This window comes from Typopeltis vanoorti, chromosome 7 (genome assembly GCF_054136105.1).
Source record: "Typopeltis vanoorti isolate ZY-2024b chromosome 7, IOZ_Tvanoo_1.0, whole genome shotgun sequence".
In the NCBI taxonomy this organism is placed as follows: Eukaryota; Metazoa; Arthropoda; class Arachnida; order Uropygi; family Thelyphonidae; genus Typopeltis; species Typopeltis vanoorti.
The window spans coordinates 73,893,701-73,913,321 of NC_143555.1; the positions used below are offsets into that span (position 1 = coordinate 73,893,701).

General features: G+C 36.1%; 1 protein-coding gene, 1 non-coding gene and 1 pseudogene across 3 annotated transcripts in view; all 3 read right to left on the reverse strand.

Annotated features, from left to right (window-relative positions):
- Graf (GTPase regulator associated with FAK) overlaps positions 1–19,621 on the reverse strand; it is a 573,290-nt gene that overhangs the window by 307,042 nt on the left and 246,627 nt on the right. For both annotated transcript variants that reach the window (XM_090395958.1, XM_090395957.1), the window contains one exon: positions 16,892–16,961. In XM_090395958.1, the coding sequence (XP_090252084.1) occupies positions 16,892–16,961 (70 nt within the window). The remainder of the gene's footprint in view (positions 1–16,891; positions 16,962–19,621) is intronic.
- On the reverse strand, positions 15,374–15,514 carry LOC150104779 (U2 spliceosomal RNA; annotated as a pseudogene).
- LOC150104780 (U2 spliceosomal RNA) lies at positions 15,537–15,724 on the reverse strand. Its single transcript, XR_016548607.1, has one exon. It is a non-coding gene; the product is annotated as a U2 spliceosomal RNA (small nuclear RNA).

The window sequence follows — 19,621 nt, forward strand, 5'->3', positions numbered from 1 at the left end:
TTCATCACCGGTGACTACACAACTCAAAAATGGAGATTGAACCTCCTTAAAATGAAGAGCAGTGAAGATGTTGGTGCGCTCTCTCTTCGATTGTTGTTTGTCAGTTTGTGAGGAACCCACTTTCCAAGCTTAGACACTATTCCACGTTCTTACAAATGGCGATGGATGGTCGATGACGATGAATTAAGATCTTCTGCTAAATCTTCAACAGTTGCATTGGCATTTCTTGCAATAGCGGCTTCAAGTATATCATTATCAAGAGAGACAGGGCACCCAGAGTGAGGGTGAGTCTTTCAAGCTAAAGTTCCCTTGTCAAAATTTTTGGAACCATCACTGGCACTTTTGCACATTCAAAACATTATCACCATACACTTCTTGCACATGCACATATTTTACAGTATTAGCAGCATTGTTGCCTTTTTTGACACAAAGCATGATATGCTCTTCAGTGGGCTCCATAGTAATAAAGGGTTATTTAAACAATAACTTATGTATGATGTTCTTGTAAGGTGGAATTCCTTAGAATTAAGCTACCTCAGCTTAGTGGTACTTATAAAGATTTAAAAATTCATGCTTAGACAAGCTGCGACATGTCTATAAAAAATGATATTACTTCTGGGATGACCTGATACAAAATCAGCACATATTACTCTGACTAACAGAACTTGGACATCATCTGAAAAAATATTTCAGATGATGGCCAAGTTGGCCAAGTAGTCAGCATATCTGTTTTTCAACTAACAGACTGCAGGTTCAAATCTCACCATAGGCATTGATGGTTGTGATTGTCATCAAGTGGTAAACAAATTACATCAACCAATGAGAGAGCAATATGCTACTTACTGGAGGCTGGAAGTGGCTTGGAAAAAGTTCCATGTTTGGTCTTTAGAGCAGGGTTTCTGGACTAGGTAAAAAATAAAAATCCAAATAAAATAATTAATTTTAAAAAATAGAAAAATCATTACCCACCTATGGTATTAAGATAGTAATGATTTTTTGTGGATAGAAGATAACATTTTTTAAATATCAGCAGTTAAACACACACACACACAGAACTATAAAAGGGAATCAGCACTATTGCCATTATTTATTCATTATCAACAATACACCTTAAAATAACTTCAAAGAAACAGATGAACAGGAAGATTTTATTGCATATAACTTTCTTTCTATAAATCACTATGTAATCTATTCCAATTTCTTACTATAGATTATTATGTAATCTATAGTAAGAAAGGTGCGAAATATTTCATGCAGGTTAGATCACAAGAATGTTACTTAAATATGTTTGCCCTGGTGCTAGAGATTTAACTAAAATTATGTGTAAGGAAAATAAATTTTGTGGCCAGGTTAGTTATACAAACACAAGGGCATTTTGTGGCACTTACTGCTGAATCAAGAATTAGAAAGCTTAAATTTTATTAATATAATGTCCAGATTTGAAAGTGAGGAATATGTCAGTGAAATGGCACTTGACTGGATTCTAAATAAGCTATGTGCTGCATAATTGTAGCTTCCTTAATCTATGGGATCAGTTTGTTAGTAAGCAAAAATGGCCTTGGTGGCCATGATATCCATCTAAATTTTGATTAATCCATTGAGTTGAATAAACTATAAAATCCTTAACATTTTTAAATGACTTAGTAACACCACAAAAAAAATTTATGACTGGATGTTAATGTGAAGAGTACCCCAAGAAATAGTGGGAAGGGTGTTAAGATGACGGTGGAGGTATCAATCTTGAATGGCATCACATTCATATATACTAATGCACGAAGGATAAGAATAAGCTCCTCCTGTGACTGAAATTATTAACCAGAGAAGTAAAGCAATACCTTGTGAGGATTTCAAGGTGAAAATCTTGAAATCCTCACAAGGTATTGCTTTATTGAATAAAAGTAATTAATACTGCAAGTAGGAACAAAACAGGTAAAACAGCAACGAGGAAGTGGGGGGGGGGGGGTATTATTATTTATCAGCACAGATCTAGAATCAGTGGTACAGTTAATTCCTATTTGGGACAGGAATCTGAGACTGCACGATGCATAGTAACACTTGACTGTACAGCTGAGAATATGTTATCACACCAGAAGTAGTGAGCTTTTATGGATAGGTAAGGAATGAATGAATTAAGAAAAAGAAATGAATTAAGAAGAACCAGTTCACAACTAGAACAATTCTAAATATTCCAACTGTAGTCACAGAAGAATTTAATAAGTACAGGATGGCTCAGAAGTGATGATAGAATTTAAAATAAGAATAACTTTTTTAATTATTAATTTATTTTATTTTTTTATTTTTTCAAATATTCTATGGAACATTTCAGAAATTAATAATTTCTGATTATATGCAATAATTTCATGAAGATCTGCAATTAACTTGCAATAATGTTCTCCATATATCTAATGGCTCCTGATTTCTTCCTAGGGAGTTATCTGAAAGAAAAGGTGTATGTGAACAAGCCCCAGACAATCCAACAGCTGAAGGAGAACATTCGTGCAGAAATTAGTGTGCTGCAAGCAGCAACATTAACAGCAGTCGTGGAACATGCTGTAGAAAGGACCTGTCTATGTGAAACCAAAAATGGAAGGCATTCATGTGATGTGGTTTTTCATAACTAATAAAAAAAAAAAAAACTCCAGGTTCTGTATATCATTATAATAAAAATAAATAAATAAAAATAATTCATCATCATCATCATCATCAAATTCCTCCCATGTACCCTCAAGGAGTGTACAGGATATGATAGTACTACATGAAAAATTTACATCATTACTAACTTCCAATCTACAATATTCCTCCAAATCAGTCTGTTACTTTCCAAGACTAAAACATTATCACATCTTATTGAAAGTTTATTTTTCATTTGGTTAGACTATAATAAATTTGGTTTAATCCTTTATCCAAGTGTGAGCAAACGAAGTTTGCGCCTGAAAGTATCTTCAGGACTGGGGTAAGGTAGTACAACACCGGGCAACTCGTTGCAAAGGTGGAGCAAGCTTACTTCACTTCTATTCCAGTATCTCCCATAATGCAAAACACATCTCCTTGCAGATAAGTATCATGTTATGCATTAAGGGAAGGGCCACTACCCAGACTAGTTTCGACCTTTATTGAGGTCTCTCTTCAGTGGGAGCCAGGCCCAGATGTGGAGATACCAGGCAGAAGCAATAGCAAGGTCATCTCTACCTATAAGAGTTGCCAAAAAGGTGTTCCACCTTTTTTTTTTATTAAATTACTCTGGATTTAGAGAAAGATGTTGAAAGTTTATTTTTCATTTGGTTAGACTATAATACATTTAGTTTAATCCTTTATCCAAGTGTGAGCAAACAAAGTTTGCACCTGAAAGTGTCTTCAGGACTGGGGTAAGTTTATGCATTAAGTTCCCTTAATGCATAACATTATACATATCTGCAAGGAGATGTGTTTTGCATTATGAGAGATAGTGAGATAGGAGTGATGTAAGCTTGCTCCACCTTTGCAACGAGTTGCCCAATGTTGTACTACCTTACCCCAGTCCTGAAGATACTTTCAGGCAAAAACTTTGTTTGCTCACACTTGGATAAAGGATTAAAATAAATGTATTATAGTCTAACCAAGTGAAAAATAAACTTTCAACATCTTTCTCTAAATCCAGAGTAATTTAATAAAAAAAAGTGGCACACCTTTTGGCAACTCCTATAGGTAGACATGACCTTGCTATTGCTTCTGCCTGGTATCTCCACATCTGGGCCTGGCTCCCACTGAAGAGATCTCAATAAAGGTTGACACTAGTTTGGGTAGTGGCCCTTCCCTTAATGCATAACATACATATCTGCAAGGAGATGTGTTTTGCATTATGGGAGATACTGAGATAGGAGTGATGTAAGCTTACTCCACCTTTGCAACGAGTTGCTTGGTGTTGTACCTTACCCCAGTCCTGAAGATACTTTCAGGTGCAAGCTTTGTTTGCTCAGACTTGGATAAAGGATTAAACTAAATTTATTATTATCACATCTTATATTTGTCTAAGCCACTTTGTACAGTGTCAATCCAACTATATCTTGGTCTTCCTTTGGGTCATTTTCCTGCCAAAATAGCAGAAAACACTTGTTTTGCTCATCTGTCCTTGCCCATTCTATTCAGTGACCATACCACCTGAGATTAGCTCTACTAATGCATTTCTGGATGCTGACAATGTCAAGTTCTTTCCTAATATCCTCGTTTTTAATATGATATTGCCATTGATGCCATCTGTTCACGCCTCATATCTGCTGTCTCTAGTCTTTGGTCAAGTGTTTTACTTGACCCAGCTCTTAGATCCATAAATTAAAATCCGTTTGAACACTGTATTGTATACAGCTAATTTAGTGTTCTGACCAATTTCTCTCTTATCCCATATGAATTTATTCAATTGACTTCCTACCATACCAGCTTTGTAGATTCTGTTGTCTATTTCCATATTTAATTTACGATCTTCATTAAAAATCGTGCCTAAGTAGCTGAAATGTTTTACTTGTTCCACAGGTTCTCTGTTCAAAATGCAGTTGACATTTTCAACGATTCTGCCTATTTTCATTGTTTTTGTCTTTTTATTGCAGACCTTCATACCATTTCTATTACAACAGTTATTCAATTTAGTCAGGCAATCTTGCAGACTTGTAGCTTATTTATTTAGAAGTATAAATCCGCTACATTAACATCTCCAATTTTGATATCATGTTTAATATCACTTTCCTTCATAATGTGATCCATATAAATAATCAATAACAGAGGGGACAATATACATCCTTGTCACATACCAGATTTAACATTAAACCATCTTCCTGTACTTCCTTCAATTCTAACTACTGACTTACAACTCAAATAAAGACTAAGTATTGCTTGATATAATGCCCCATTGACATCATATAACTGTAGCGTTTTGAATAGCTTCTCTCTTGGCAATTTGTCATAAGCCTTTTCCAGATCGACAAAACTTAAGTATAGATCTTTGTTATATTCCCATGCTTTCTCAACTATTTGTTGTAATGTGAAGATCTGATCCGGACAGCCTCTATTTGGCTTGAATACAGGTTGTTCTTCACCAAGCTTTGTTTCCACAATTCTTCTCAACCGTTTCTCAAGTATACTTGCATATATCTTACCACAAACACTCGGTGATGAAATCCCTCTGTAATTCTCACATTCAGTTTTATTTCCCATTTTATATATCGGTACTATGAGCTCTACTCCAATCATCAGAAATTCGTTCCTATGTCCAGGATTTCTGAACTATGCAGTGCAGCCACTGTAAGACTTTTATACCACCACCATACCTGGCCTAATATCATCTACTCCAGATGCCTTTCGACATTTCAAGCCTTTGATGGCTTTTTCTACTTCAAGTATGGATTATGTATTCCTGACTATATGCATGTTGAGTGTTTTTTACCACTGTGCTATCACTGCTTGTTTCATTTAGCAATTTTTCGAAGTAATTACTCCATACTTAAAGGATATCATTTTCTCGCGTTTTCATGTCACCTTTATCATCTCTAACTCCTTTTACAACACCCTTGCCTCCATTTCTAAGCTTCTTCAACAACATCTAGTATATCTTACCACCTTCGTGATATTTATTTTGTACTTGCCAAGGTCCTCCCATGACTTTTGTTTAGATAGTTTTACACAGTGTTTAGTTTTCTGACATTTGTGTCTGTATTCTCTAAGAGCACAAGCTGACTTATTTGCCAGGAACATTTGATATGCTTTCTTCTTTTCCTTCACTGCCTCTTTAATTTCCTGTGTCAACCATGGAGTTCTGATTTTTCTATCCTAGCAGACAACCTCACCACATACCTCGCTGGCTGAATCAATCAGTGTTTTCTTCAAGGCTTGCCACTAAATCTCCAAGGTTTGGTAGCTGTTCTCAAACTCTTTTATTTTTCTTCAATAATTTTTTGTATTTTAGTCTACAGTTCACATCTGAAAGCTGCTCAAACTTTCATTCGCTTTAAAACTTTCTTACATGTTATTCTTTTCAATATGAAATTCACTTTTATCCTGCTCAAGATAAAATAGTGATCATTTCCAATTTCAAATCCTCTGTACACTCTGGTGTCCTGCACCATGGAGAAAACACTACTATCAACAATAACATAGTCAATGAGACTTTTCTTATTCCTTGCCTCTTCTCTCCATGTGAATTTGTGCATACTTTTATGTTGGAACATGGTGTTAGTAATAATCCATGTCCTGAGCAAAAATCCAATAGGTATTTGCCATTATTATTAGCTTTGCTCTTTTCTCCAAATTTTCCCAAAATATTTTTTTATGTCTGACAATCATTTCCCACTCTGCTATTTAGATCCCCAACAAGGACCAACTTTTCCTTTTTCATTGTGTCAGTTGCTTTCTCTAAAGCATGAAAAAATTCCTCCACTTCTACCTTAGTAGAACCTTCTGTGGGACCATAGGCACAAATGAGTCTCATTGTCCAGTTCTCCATTTTCATATTTGCCCACATCACTCTACTTGAGACTGCCTGCCATTCAAGAAGATTAGCCTCGTATTTACTGTTGAATACTATGGCTACTTCTTCTTTTCCTTGATTGTTATTTCCTGAATATAACATTTTGTATTTATTGCTCAGAAAGATCTCACCAGTTTTTGTCTTCTTAGTTTCAGTCACCCCAATTATGTCAATCTAGTACTTATCTAATTCCTCAGCTAGCTCCATTTCTTTGCCATTCAGGCTTCTTATGTTGATAGTACCAATCTTTAACTCTGGTGATGTTGATTTGGGGTGTGTTTTGAGATTTGTTCCAGTAGCTGACTTTTCGCTGTTCGCCCTGGTTCCCTGGCAAAAACAACAGGGGGGGGGGGTTCTTGTTTAACCGGGCGACGCCCTAACCAGCATGAAATTTTGTCATGTTGTGCCATCATTTTGTTTTTTGGTTTAAGCCAATAAGAATACAATTTGGTTGGCTAAATCCCAAATTGGCAGCCCAACCTCGTTTGTTCAGTATCCAGATAGATAAGCCAACAGGTTCACTACGAGAAGGTGAGAACTGGATATTAGGTCAAAAGCCCTGGCTGGCTCTCCGCATTCCTTTAAAGGCTATGTGGAGGTCTCCTCTCAGTTATATAGCTTTGACCCTTAAGCACCCCATAAAAATAATTAATAAATAAAAAAATGTTTAAACCCCTTTGTGACTTATGGGCCACTACTACCTTACAAGTATATTTCAGCAGAGACAGAAAAAGTACTGCTTGAGAAATAAGATTTACCTAATAATAAATTTTTGATACCTTAAATCACTTAACAAAACGACAAGATTGGAAACAGAATGATTCTTCCCTCCCTTTGGTTTTAGATGTATGTCAGTATCAAAAATCTATTCTGGATAACCTTCAATTAACTGCCTAAAGTGGGAATAGTTCCTTCTGGTCTGCAAGGATTATTCCGATTCACAACGATAGCTCAACTCCTCATAAAGTGGAGAATTATAGGCCAGTGAGTCTTCTTAGTGTTGCATACAAAACATGGAAATATTAAATAGGAATCACAATCCATGCCAAGAATATCCATGATATTCTTGACATTAATCATTCTGTGATCACAGCAATTTTTTTTCTGGATTTTGGGGGGGGGGGGGGGGGGAGCTGCTTATGACAAATCTGTTTACTTTTACTCGAGTCATGAGAAAAATCGACCAAGGCAATAGATATGACGCAATTTATCTGGATTTTAGCAAGATTTTTAGAGCACATAACAGCCTAATGGTACCAAATAGGTACTGATAATCGCCAAGAAAGATGAGTTGGAAATTGACTGATAGACGACAAGAAGTAATGTTCAGAGGAGTCTTCAAAGAAACAGGTTGTTACAAGAGGATTCAAGTTTTTTTTCTCCCACCCACACACAAAAGGAAGAGGAGCCTATAGTAAACAGATGGCATGTAAGGCTGGGATCAGGAATATAGTAATCTGTCGATATTTTCTTGAACTGTTGAAGATTGGTCCTTTTGAAATGCTTCATGAGAGAGACTGTTCCACAGAACTGAGGTGGAAGAAATGAAAGATGACTGGGAGTACCAGGTTTGGTGAGCATGTAGTTCAACTGTAAAAGGATGCTGAGTAGCTGTAGTATGAGTTCCTGTAGATCTAGCAAAAATATGAGACATAATAGATGCTAGTTCTGCTGAACAACAGCCATTGAAATATCTGTAGAAGAGACACAATGCAGAAATTTATCTTCTATGAGATAATGGCTGAAGAGTCTGTAAGAGAAGTGTAATTTATCAACTAGCCTGTCTTAAGTATAGAACTTTGTTATATTCTCATGCTTTCTCAACTATTTGTCGTAAAGTGAAGATCTGATCCTGACAGCCTCTATTTGGCCTGAATCCAGGTTGTTCTTCACCAAGCTTTGTTTCCACAATTCTTCTCAACCGTTTCTCAATTACTTGCATACATCTTACCACAAACACTCAGTAATGAAATGCCTCTGTAATTCTCACATTCGGTTTTATTTCCCTTTTTATATATGGGTACTATAGAGCTCTACTCCAATCATCGGGAATTCGTCCCTCTGTCAAGGCTTTCTGAACTATGCAGTGCAGCCACTGTAAGACTTTTATACCACCATACTTCAGCATTTCTGGTTGAATATCATCAGAATGGGGGAACTGGACAATGAGACTTATTTGTGCCTATGGTCCCACAGAAGATTCTACTAAGGAAGAAGTGGAGGAATTTTTTCATGCTCTTGAGAAAGCAACTGACACAATAAAAAAGGAAAAGTTGGTCCTTGTTGGGGATCTAAATAGCAGAGTAGGAAATGATTGTCAGACATACAAAAATATTTTTGGAAAATTTGGAGAAAAGAGCAAGGCTAATAATAATGACAAATACCTGATGGATTTCTGCTCATTACATGGACTGGTTATTACTAACACCATGTACCAACATAAAAATGTGCACAAATTCACATGGAGAGAAGAGGCAAGGAATAAGAAAAGTCTCATTGACTATGTTATTGTTGATAGTGATGTTTTCTCCCTGGTGCAGGACACCAGAGTGTACAGAGGATTTGAAATTGGAAGTGATCACTATTTAGTCTTAAGCAGGATAAAATTGAATTTCATATTGAAAAAAATATTATTATTATTATTATGGGTATCTCCATGGAGTCAGTAGACTCATCGTGGAAGACCCAAACTAGCAAAACAATATCTGTCATATCTCTTCTTGAATTCATTTACAGACGAAGAACTCGCAACTGAGACAGGCAATGCATTCCACTCATTCACCACCCTCCAGGCAAAAAAACCTTGTTCTGACACCCATGTTAACCACACTTTTCTTTAATTTCCAGGGATGACCTCTTGTTCTTCCATCACTATCACACAGCTGAAACATTTCCCCTGCATCAATCCTATAAAAACCTCTCAGTAATTTAAATGTTTCTATCATATCCCCTCTTCTCCGCCTATCAAGCAACCTTTGCAATCCAAAAGCTCTCAATCTATCAATGTAGGGAGCATTTTTACATCATTCACCAACTTGGTCACTCTTGTCTGAAGTCTCTCCACAGCCTCCTCATCTCCAAGGAATCCAGGTGACCAGGCCTGAGCACAGTAATCCACATGTGGAAGTATCAATGCTTTATAAAGGGGAATAATAACCTCTTTATCTCTGGATGTCAGTGTGTTCCTCAACAACCAAGTAATCCTATGTGCAATCTTGGACACCTTAGCAATGTGTCCCCTGAACTTCATCTTCCTATCTGCCAACACCCCTAAGTCGCTAGCCTCATCAATCTCTTGGAGTACTGTTCCATCAATGTGGTACACTGCTGGTAATCTTTTAATCCCAAAATGCATGACTTTACACTTTTCCACAATGAACTGACATCCATTATATTTTACCCATTCTACCAGCTTATTTAAATCATCCTGCAAACTTTCAACATCAGCTTGATTTTTTATTGCGCTACCCAACTTTGCATCATCAACAAACAACTGAATATCTCCCTGTAAGCCATTTCCTATGTCATTTATATACAAATTAAACAACAATGGCCCAAGCACAGAGCCCTGAGGCACACCACTGGTCACCTGCCTCATCCTGGACTCGGCTGCTCCATACACCACCTTCTGGTATCTCTCCATGAGCCATTCTCCTATCCATATCACCAATTTAATATCCATTCCCATCTGCTCCAATTTGCGTAACAGTGTTCCATGGGGTATCCTGTCAAAAGCCTTAGCAAAATCCATTAGTACCACTGTGCAGCCAGTTCCTTTGTCCAACTCAGATGTCATTCTATTAGGAAAAGTTAATAGATTGCTAAGGCAGTATCTACCTTTAACAAAACCATGTTGGCCTCTATAGAGTATCATATCCTGATCTACCCATTCTTGAATTTTGTCTTTAACCAACTTTTCCAATACTTTTACCACTACTCCTGAGAATGGTGATTGGTCTGTAATTAACTACCACAGTTTTAAAGCCACCCTTATGCAAAGGAACCACTTTGCCTAACTTCCACTCCCTAGGGACCATACCAGAGTTCAAACTTAAATTAAATATCCAAGTAAGAGGGGTTGACAATTCGTTTGCACATTCACGCAAAACCCGAGCTGATATTCCATCTAAGCCTACAGCAGTGTTTGCACTTAAATTTTGCAATATATTAAATACCTCTGATTTCTTAGCTTCAATTCTCACAATAGTTATTGCTACAGGTACAGAGATATCCTCACTTGGATGAAAGACTTGAAAAGTGATCACTCAGTAACTCAACTATTACATCTGATTTTGTCACCTCAATACCATCAGCACCCACTAAAGTTATCCTTCCAAAGTCAATCTTCCTTTTACTTGCCACATAGTGGAAGAACTCTTTGGGATTACCCTTGATCTCTTTGGCTAAGGTCTTCTCATAATCTGATTTAGCTTTTCTTGCTATGCTGGTAACCTTCCTAGCTTGAGCTTTGTACTGCTCATGGGTATACTGATCACCTTTCTCCTTGTAAATTCTCCATAACATTTTCTTTTTTTGCAGATCAAGCTTGATACTTCTGCTCATCCATCTAACGCCTGCCTTGTTTGACTTCCTGACCATGGGGACACAATCTGATAGCTTTCCTCAGATATCCGTTGATTTTATCCCATGCACTGCTAACATCTTTCCCCTGCAATATGTTCTGCCATGGGATGGCTGCAAGCTCACTCCGAAGCTTGTTATAATTGCCTAACCTGTAGTTCCATATATACCCCTTCTTAACAAAAAAATCCACAGATTTTGCAACCTCTCAAGTCAATACCTCATGATCGCTTTCACCAATTGGAGGTAACAAGGACACCTTACTTATGCATATAACTTCTGAACCAATAACCAGGTCCAACACTCTCACACCATGTGTCCCTTCAGTTACGTGCTGTTTCAAGTAATTATCTTGTAGAAGATGTATGAACTCCATTTCCTTTTTGCTACGGGATATTTACTCCTTCCAAATGATATCACCATAATTAAAATCCCCCATAATAATCACTAAACCTGCACTCATTGCACTAATTTGCTGATGCATGAATTCAATATCTCTCCCTGTACTCCCTGGCCTATAGCAGCATCCAACTGTATATTTGGTTGCACTGGTCACTATTTTGCACCAGACTACCTCAAATGAACTCTCACTGAGATGTCTATAATCTTGATACTACTTTCTTTGGCTGCAACACATCAGCTATCATCAACAGTACTCCTCCCCCCCCCCTGTTCTATCTTCTCTATCCTCCCTGAAAATACTGTACCCATCACATTCAATTCCAGTGACCACATCTGCTACTGACAGCCAAGTTTCACTAATGCCTACAACTTTTGGTGAGATTGCACTGACTAATGCCAAAAATTCTTCTCTCTTATTTTGAATGCTTCTTGCATTGGTAAACAAAAATTGCAGATTCCCTCTAGATCTTGTACCGGCTTTAGAACTGATATATAAGTCATTAATTTCAGTAGTCCCATGTTGATTTTTATCCCCTCTCTTCTGCAATTTATTCTTCAAATAAGGTTCAATAAATACACAATCAGTGCTAAAGTTTCTCTCTCTCTTACACTCAACCTTTTCAATATTAGTTTCCCTGCCCAATTACTTCAACTTGTTCAGAAAACAGTAACTTCTTCAATCGCTTATGTCCTTCTGTTGGATCGTCCTTCCATAGTAGTAATAGTACATCCTGTCTTTTGATCCGCCATCTTGTTTTAACGTTGTTCTTATTAAGCCAAATATAGTGAAATTTCTATTATACTGCACCACCCTATATTCAGATTAGTCTATGCAAAATAGTGGAATCAAATATTAATTAGCAGTCTAATTTTTATATATATAGGCCAAGTTCAACATCAATATTTAAGGTTCCTGCTAGGTTCGATAATTTTATGAACGGTGCAGTGAAAAAGAATCAGGCTAACAACAAATTGAAATCAATAAAACAAAACATTTAATGCAGGGTTATATAATATAAACATAAGCATACTTTGGATACAAGATAATGCAAAATTAACTCTGTTCAACAACTCATAACATTCACTCAACTCTTGGTATCAAACACTGAGTCTTTAAAATCTGGTTTCTCCCTAACAAACAAACAAAGATAGTTCTAAAGTTCAATATCACTGAAATTCACAGCAAATATTTTAACAATTGTATTCTCTAATTATCCCTTAGTCAGAAATCACATAGTTCAGTCAAGAGGTAGTTATCACTCTAAGGGGGAGAGGGGGGGGGGAGACTACTAATCTTCTAGCTTCAGCTAATTTCAGCATAAACACCACAGTTAATATTAGGATTTAACAGTAGGATTTAATTCTTATAACTTCACTCTAAAATGTTATAAAGTACAACTGTTCTTACCGGAATAAATCCTTATATTATTATTCCACATATTATTCGGAATAAATCCACATATTATTCACTGAGGCATACTTAAAACTTTAGTTAACTATCACACCAGAGCTACATATTTCAAAAATAATCTTCTTTAAAATAACTTAATCATTAATCTCAGCACATCACAAATGCAGACACACTTGCACTAGAAAATTCACTTATTTCTCATATACTACTTTGCATTAGGATCAGCTTTCCACTAATCTTCCTTGGAAGCTCTGGATTTCAACATTAACTTCAGAATTCCATATCAATATTCTGAGTAGTCAATTTATATCTCGATCCTTCATGATCTAATTACAGCACTTAATTCCTATTACTACAGCCTCTTACTTAACTCCGTGCTGCTAATACATAATTTCCTCATCTCTATTGTACTGTTCTGAGTGCTTTTACTGTGCTGAGTGCTCCAACCGCACTCAGTCCCTAGTTCCCCAGTTCTCGTGCTGACCGCTCTGCTGACTCCTAACTGCTCAACTCTCCGACTGCTTGTTGTTTACTCTGGCTTTCCGTTTATATACCTTCACTCCTTTTTCCCGCCAAAACTTGTTCTCACCATCTAGCTTATATCAATTCCATCTCACGTCCATAACTCACGCGCTACCACACTCGCGCTTTCTACTTTTAGCTCCGTCTCCATGACAACAATTAGAGCAGTACATAAGCATTACATAACATTTTACCTTTACATACAGAAATAAAATAAAAGGATATTTTTCAATTCAAATAATATACAATTAAATAAGATGAACACAAATCTTTTTACTATTAATATAGGAATAAATAAAATAATCTGAACATTATTTTTATACAGAGTTCTTTTCATTATTTATACATATCTTAGATTAAATAATTAAATTTAAAAAAAAACTCAAAAGTAATTATATGAATAATAGTTTATAACAAGAGATTTACATTAAATAATATCTACAAATGTAGCCTTTGATAAGGTGGATTATATTGGATTCTGAAGGGAGTATTAATAATTTTAATTTCTCCTCATTCAGAATCCAACACTTCCATGTTTGGATGCAGTCCATCTCTAACATACAACTGTCTTTTTCCTTCAAACACACTCCAAACATCAACAAATTCCAGACCTCTTTTTTTTGCACATTCTTACAATCATATCATTCATTATCATCGCTCGTCTACTTAACTCGTAATTGTCAAAACAAGGCAGCACACACTATCCTCACATTGACACTTTTCCTCTTCACAATATCTAACAATGTTCTTATATCTTTTCCTACCCGATTTATACCACCATTCAGTTCATTTGTACCCACCATAACTATCATCTTATCTGCTTCATGCCCTTTCTTTATTGCTAAAGCCACTCTTTCTATTGCCCCACCAGCCAAGCACTCCTCATGCATACCACTCTCCATACCCTTAATCATAGAATCACCATATATCTTACCACTCTTAACTTCATTCAAGTCCACATAAGAGTTATTCATAGACTCATTCTCTACGCTATTCAGCATGACTCTACCAGTTTCATTACTCAATGCTCTATTACTTACCCTCCCCCACTCTCATGACATCTCGTTTTTTCTAGGCCACTTGTGGTTTTATTTTGTTGACTCCCATACTATTTATTACTGCATCATTCACCAAAGACTCACCCATGCGTAATCCTGTTCTAGTTATTATATCTTATTATTATGTTCTTATATCTTTTCCTACCCGATTTATACCACCACTCAGTTCATTTGTACCCACCATAACTATCATCTTATCTGCTTCATGTCCTCTCTTTATTGCTAAAGCCACTCTTTCTATTGCCCCACCAGCCAAGCACTCATGCATACCACTCTCCATACCCTTAATCATACTTCAGCTAAAGTAGTCTCTCTATAGTCCTAATTTTCCTGTTTAACACAATAAACTCAGTTTTAACTTCCAGTATCTCCTTACCGAGCACTTCCAATTCCTCATGCAGAAGATGGTCATTTTTCATTTTTATGAACTCCTGCAGAAGTTCTTCCGCTATGGTCCCAATGTCAGCTTCTATTCCTAAATGCTCCAGCCTATCCCAACACTTCTCACATACGTCGACATTTTCGCTCTTCTCATTTAGCCAGACCGACCACAGATCCTTCACATTCTTCGGCACATACATGTAGCAGTTTCCGCAACGCATCAATTGTGAAAAATCTAATGCTGAGCCAGTGTTTCATGTAGAAGTCCTGCGCACCGCTGATGCACATTTTTTGTTGGATGCCATCTTTACACGTTGAAGTAGTGAAACAAATGGCAGCAAAAACACAATATATACAACACAGTTCAAAAGAATAACACCACTGAAGGACACTTGTATTTAACCAATGCACAACTGCAGCACAATTTGAGACAAAAAAGCCACACTATATTTAAATTTAAAAACACGTTTTCTAGACTAAATAAACATGACTGCCACATTCACCAAGGACACTAGCAAAATTCGAGTATAATGAACTGACCCTGGAGGTAGTGCAATACCAGAGTAACTCGTGGCAGAAGTGGAGCAAGCTCCAAGCACACCGCCGACTTCCAAAAATCAGTTTAACCATGCTGCCAGCCAAGACGTCTATAGACGTCAAAATTATCATGGATACGAAGTGCATATTAAAATTTTAATACCATTGATATTACATTGAAATATATGATGGATACGAAGCGTATGAGGATGCATATTTGATCCATAATGGCTGGTAAGATGGTTAATATTTTGGGCCCCCGATGGGACCCATATCCAATATTAAACTGATAAGAACAGATACTACACTTTGATCTTAGCCAAAAGGCTGAGAAGTGATTTAAAGAAAGTTTTAAAGCGAATAAAAGTTAAGCAGCTCTCAGATGTGAACTATAGACTAAAATACACAAAGATTATTGAAGAAAAATGGAAGAGTTTGAGAACAGGAACCAAACCTTGGAGATTCAGTGGCAAGCCTTGAAGAAAACCCTGATTGATTCAGCCAGAGAGGCATGTGGTAAGGTTGTCTGCATGGATAGAAAAATCAGAACTCCATGGTGGACACAGGAAATTAAAGAGGCAGTGAAGGAAAAGAAGAAAGCATAGCAAAAGTTCCTGGCAAATAAGTCTGTTTGTGCTCTTAGAGAATACAGAGACAAATGTAAGAAAGCTAAATACTGTAAAACTGGCTAAACAAAAGTCATGGGAAGACTTTGGCAAGAACATAGAAAATAAATATCAAGAAGGTGGCAAAATATTCTGGAAGTTGCTGAAGAAGCTTAGAGTAATGTAAAAGGACTTAGAGATGATAAAGGTGACATAAAAACAGGAAAAAAAGATATCCTTGAAGTATGGAGTAATTACTTTGAAAAATTGCTAAATGAAACAAGCAATGATAGCACAGTGGTAAAAAAACACTCAACAGGCATACAGTCAGGAATACATATCCTTACTTGAAGTGAAAAAAGCTATCAAAGGCTTGAAATGTGGAAAGGCAGCAGGACAGAAAACTAAAATATTAAAATCATTAATTCTTACTACATTTTATGTTTGATTCAATTTGAGAAATTCATTGATAGAAATATAATAAATTTAGTTTAATCCTTGTTTGCTCACACTCGGATAAAGGATTAAACTAAATTTATTATAGTCTAACCAAGTGAAAAATAAACTTTCAACTTCTTTCATCATTGAGAAAGCCATTTTGTTTTTCTAAACAAAAAAAACTTGCAAGCAAAGCAGTCCAGTTTTGCTACCGTGATATAACATTGAATAAATAGCTTCCATGCTTTATTTTGTAACCAAAGTAACCTCGACAATGTTGGTATAAAACACCGTGTGTCCCTCCCCACTCCGAAAAAAAAGCAATGCATTTGAGTACTGCTAGGACTATGTTATGTCATGTTTGTAAGTCTCTCTTTAGACAAGCTGATGATAGTATGAGACTGACTGGCTTCTGAGTATACTGTTTGTATCAAAAGTTAAATGATTATTATGGAACACTTACTTTTTTCCATTAAAAATAAATAACCCTGTCTTGTGTACATTTTATTCAATGATCCAGGATCTTGAGTTTTCTAAATAGTAATCAAATAAAAACATGTGAATCATTAAAAAAACTTGTGAATGTAAACAGAATAATATGGTACAAAATGCACAGCAAAAAAATAAACCAGTTATTTGAGTAGGATTACAGGGAATTTTTTATGTTCAAGATATAATTGAGATATTTCAGTTTCATGTTCATGCATAACTTCTGGTAAATGGAAATATCAATTAAATTATTTTCTATTCCAGTGCCTTTTTAAAACAAACTTATATCTTAGATTAACATATATATTAGTTTACTACAGAAACCAGACTTGTGGTATGTGACCACATAAATTTCTGCTTAGCACACTTAGCTCATCATCATCATCAAATTCGTGATATATGTATACCCTAAAGGGGTTTTAGAATGTGATAGTACTACATGAAAAATTACATTATTACTAACATCCTATCTACAATTTTCCTCCAAATCAGTCTGTTACCTGTCAAGACTCCAACATTATCATCAGATCTTATATTTCTATATTCTAAGACACTTTTTACTGTATCAATCCACTATATCTTGGTCTACTGTTTTGTAATCTTTCCTCTCCCATTCTGTTTTAGTGACCATACCACCAAAGATTAGCTCTACTAACACATTCCTGGATGCTGACAATGTCGAGTTCTTTCCTAATATCCTCATTTTTAATATGATATTGCCATTGATGCCATCTGTTCATGCCCCTAATCTTTCTCAGGACTCTCATATCTGTAGTCTCTAGTCTCTGGTCATGTGTTTTACTTCTGACCCAGCTCTCAGATCTATAAGTTAAAATTGGCTTGAATGCTGTCTTGTATACAGCTAATTTAGTGTTTTGGCTAATTTTTCTCTTATTCCATATAAATTTATTCAGTTGACTTCCTAACATACCAGCTTTGTTGATTCTGTTGTCTATTTTCATATTTATTAAAAATCGTGCCTAAGTAGCTGAAATGTTTTACTTGTTCTATAGGTTCTCCATTCACAATGCAGTTGATATTTTCAATGTTTCTGCCTATTTTCACTGTTTTTGTCTCTTTAATACTGATCTTCATACCATATCTATTACAACAGTTATTCACTTTAGTCAGGGAATCTTGAGACTTGTTGCAGATTTATTTAGAAGTATAACATTATCTGCATAAAGCAAAGAGCTGGCATTCTCCAATTTTGATATCAGGTTTAATACCACTTTCCTTCATAATGTGATCCATATAGATAATGAATAACAGGGGATAATGTACAGCCTTGTCTAACACCAGATTTAACATTGCACCATCTTCATGTACTTCAATTCTATATAGATAATGAATAACAGGGGATAATGTACAACCTTGTCTAACACCAGATTTAACATTGCACCATCTTCATGTACTTCCTTCAATTCTAACTGCTGACTTACAACAACTCAAATAACGACTAAGTATTGCTTGATATAATGTCCTCCCAGTGACACCATACAACTATAGTATTTTGAATAGCTTCTCTCTTGGCACCTTGTCATATGCCTTTTCCAGATCTACAAGACTTAAATACAGATCTTTGTTATATTCTGATTATTTCTCAACTATTTGTCATAAAGTGAAAATCTGATCCTGACAGTCTCTATTTGGCCTGACTCCAGCTTGTTTTTCACCAAGCTTCTCTTCTACAATCCTTCTCAACCGTTGCACACTTACCTGGGATTCAAAAAACATTAAGCAGAATGTAATTTCCCAAATACATTAAAAAGTAATATTAATTTATCATATATAAAACAGCTATGTAAAATAATTTATGATAATTATTTCTCAAGTACAAGTTTCATGTACAGTGTATTCTCTATTATCAAGATTAATGGAAGGGGAAGGAGGGGGATACAAAAGTTAACTGAAATGCAGTTTAATCAGATAACTAATTATCTGATTAAAAATACCCTCTGAAAAATCAGAGGATATATATTAAATATATTAACATATTAAGTGTGTGTGTGCGCGATGTATCATTTTAGTTAGATAATGATGCAAAAGGTATACTCTTTTTTACATGCTTTCTACTGTGTTCATGCATATCCAAGAATCACAAGGATGCATCCACTTTTGGAGCCAAATATTCAGAGCATATATATTATAAGTGCTTAATTTTATGAATCAAATGCTCTGTAAATTAAAAAATCATGCACTTATATCTGCAAACCAAATAATTGGCACCTGGATAATCTAGTGTATACTTCTTCTGCAGCTTCTCCCACTTAAGTGGGGTCACTGTTGATGATGAGTCTCCCCCACATCCTCCTGTCTTGGGCTGTCACCACATCCAAGTTCATCCTCAAGTCCTTTTCTACCAGCTCCTTCCATCTCTTCTTTGGCCGCCCACACCTCTTCCTTCCTTGCACATCCATCTGCATGACCCTTCTTCCCACATATTTGTCCTCCCTCCTCATCACATGACCAAACCATCTCAACCTTGCCTCTTGTATCTTCGCTCCTAAGTTCATAACTTTCACTGTTCCCCTCACATAATCATTTCTCAGACGATCCTTTCTGGTCACACCACACATCTACCTAAGCATTCTCATCTCTGCTACTTCCATCCTGCTGATGTTATTTTTCCTCAGGGCCACAGTTTCTATAGCATACGTCATAGCTGGCCTCACTACTGTCCTATAGATTTTGCCTTTCAGAT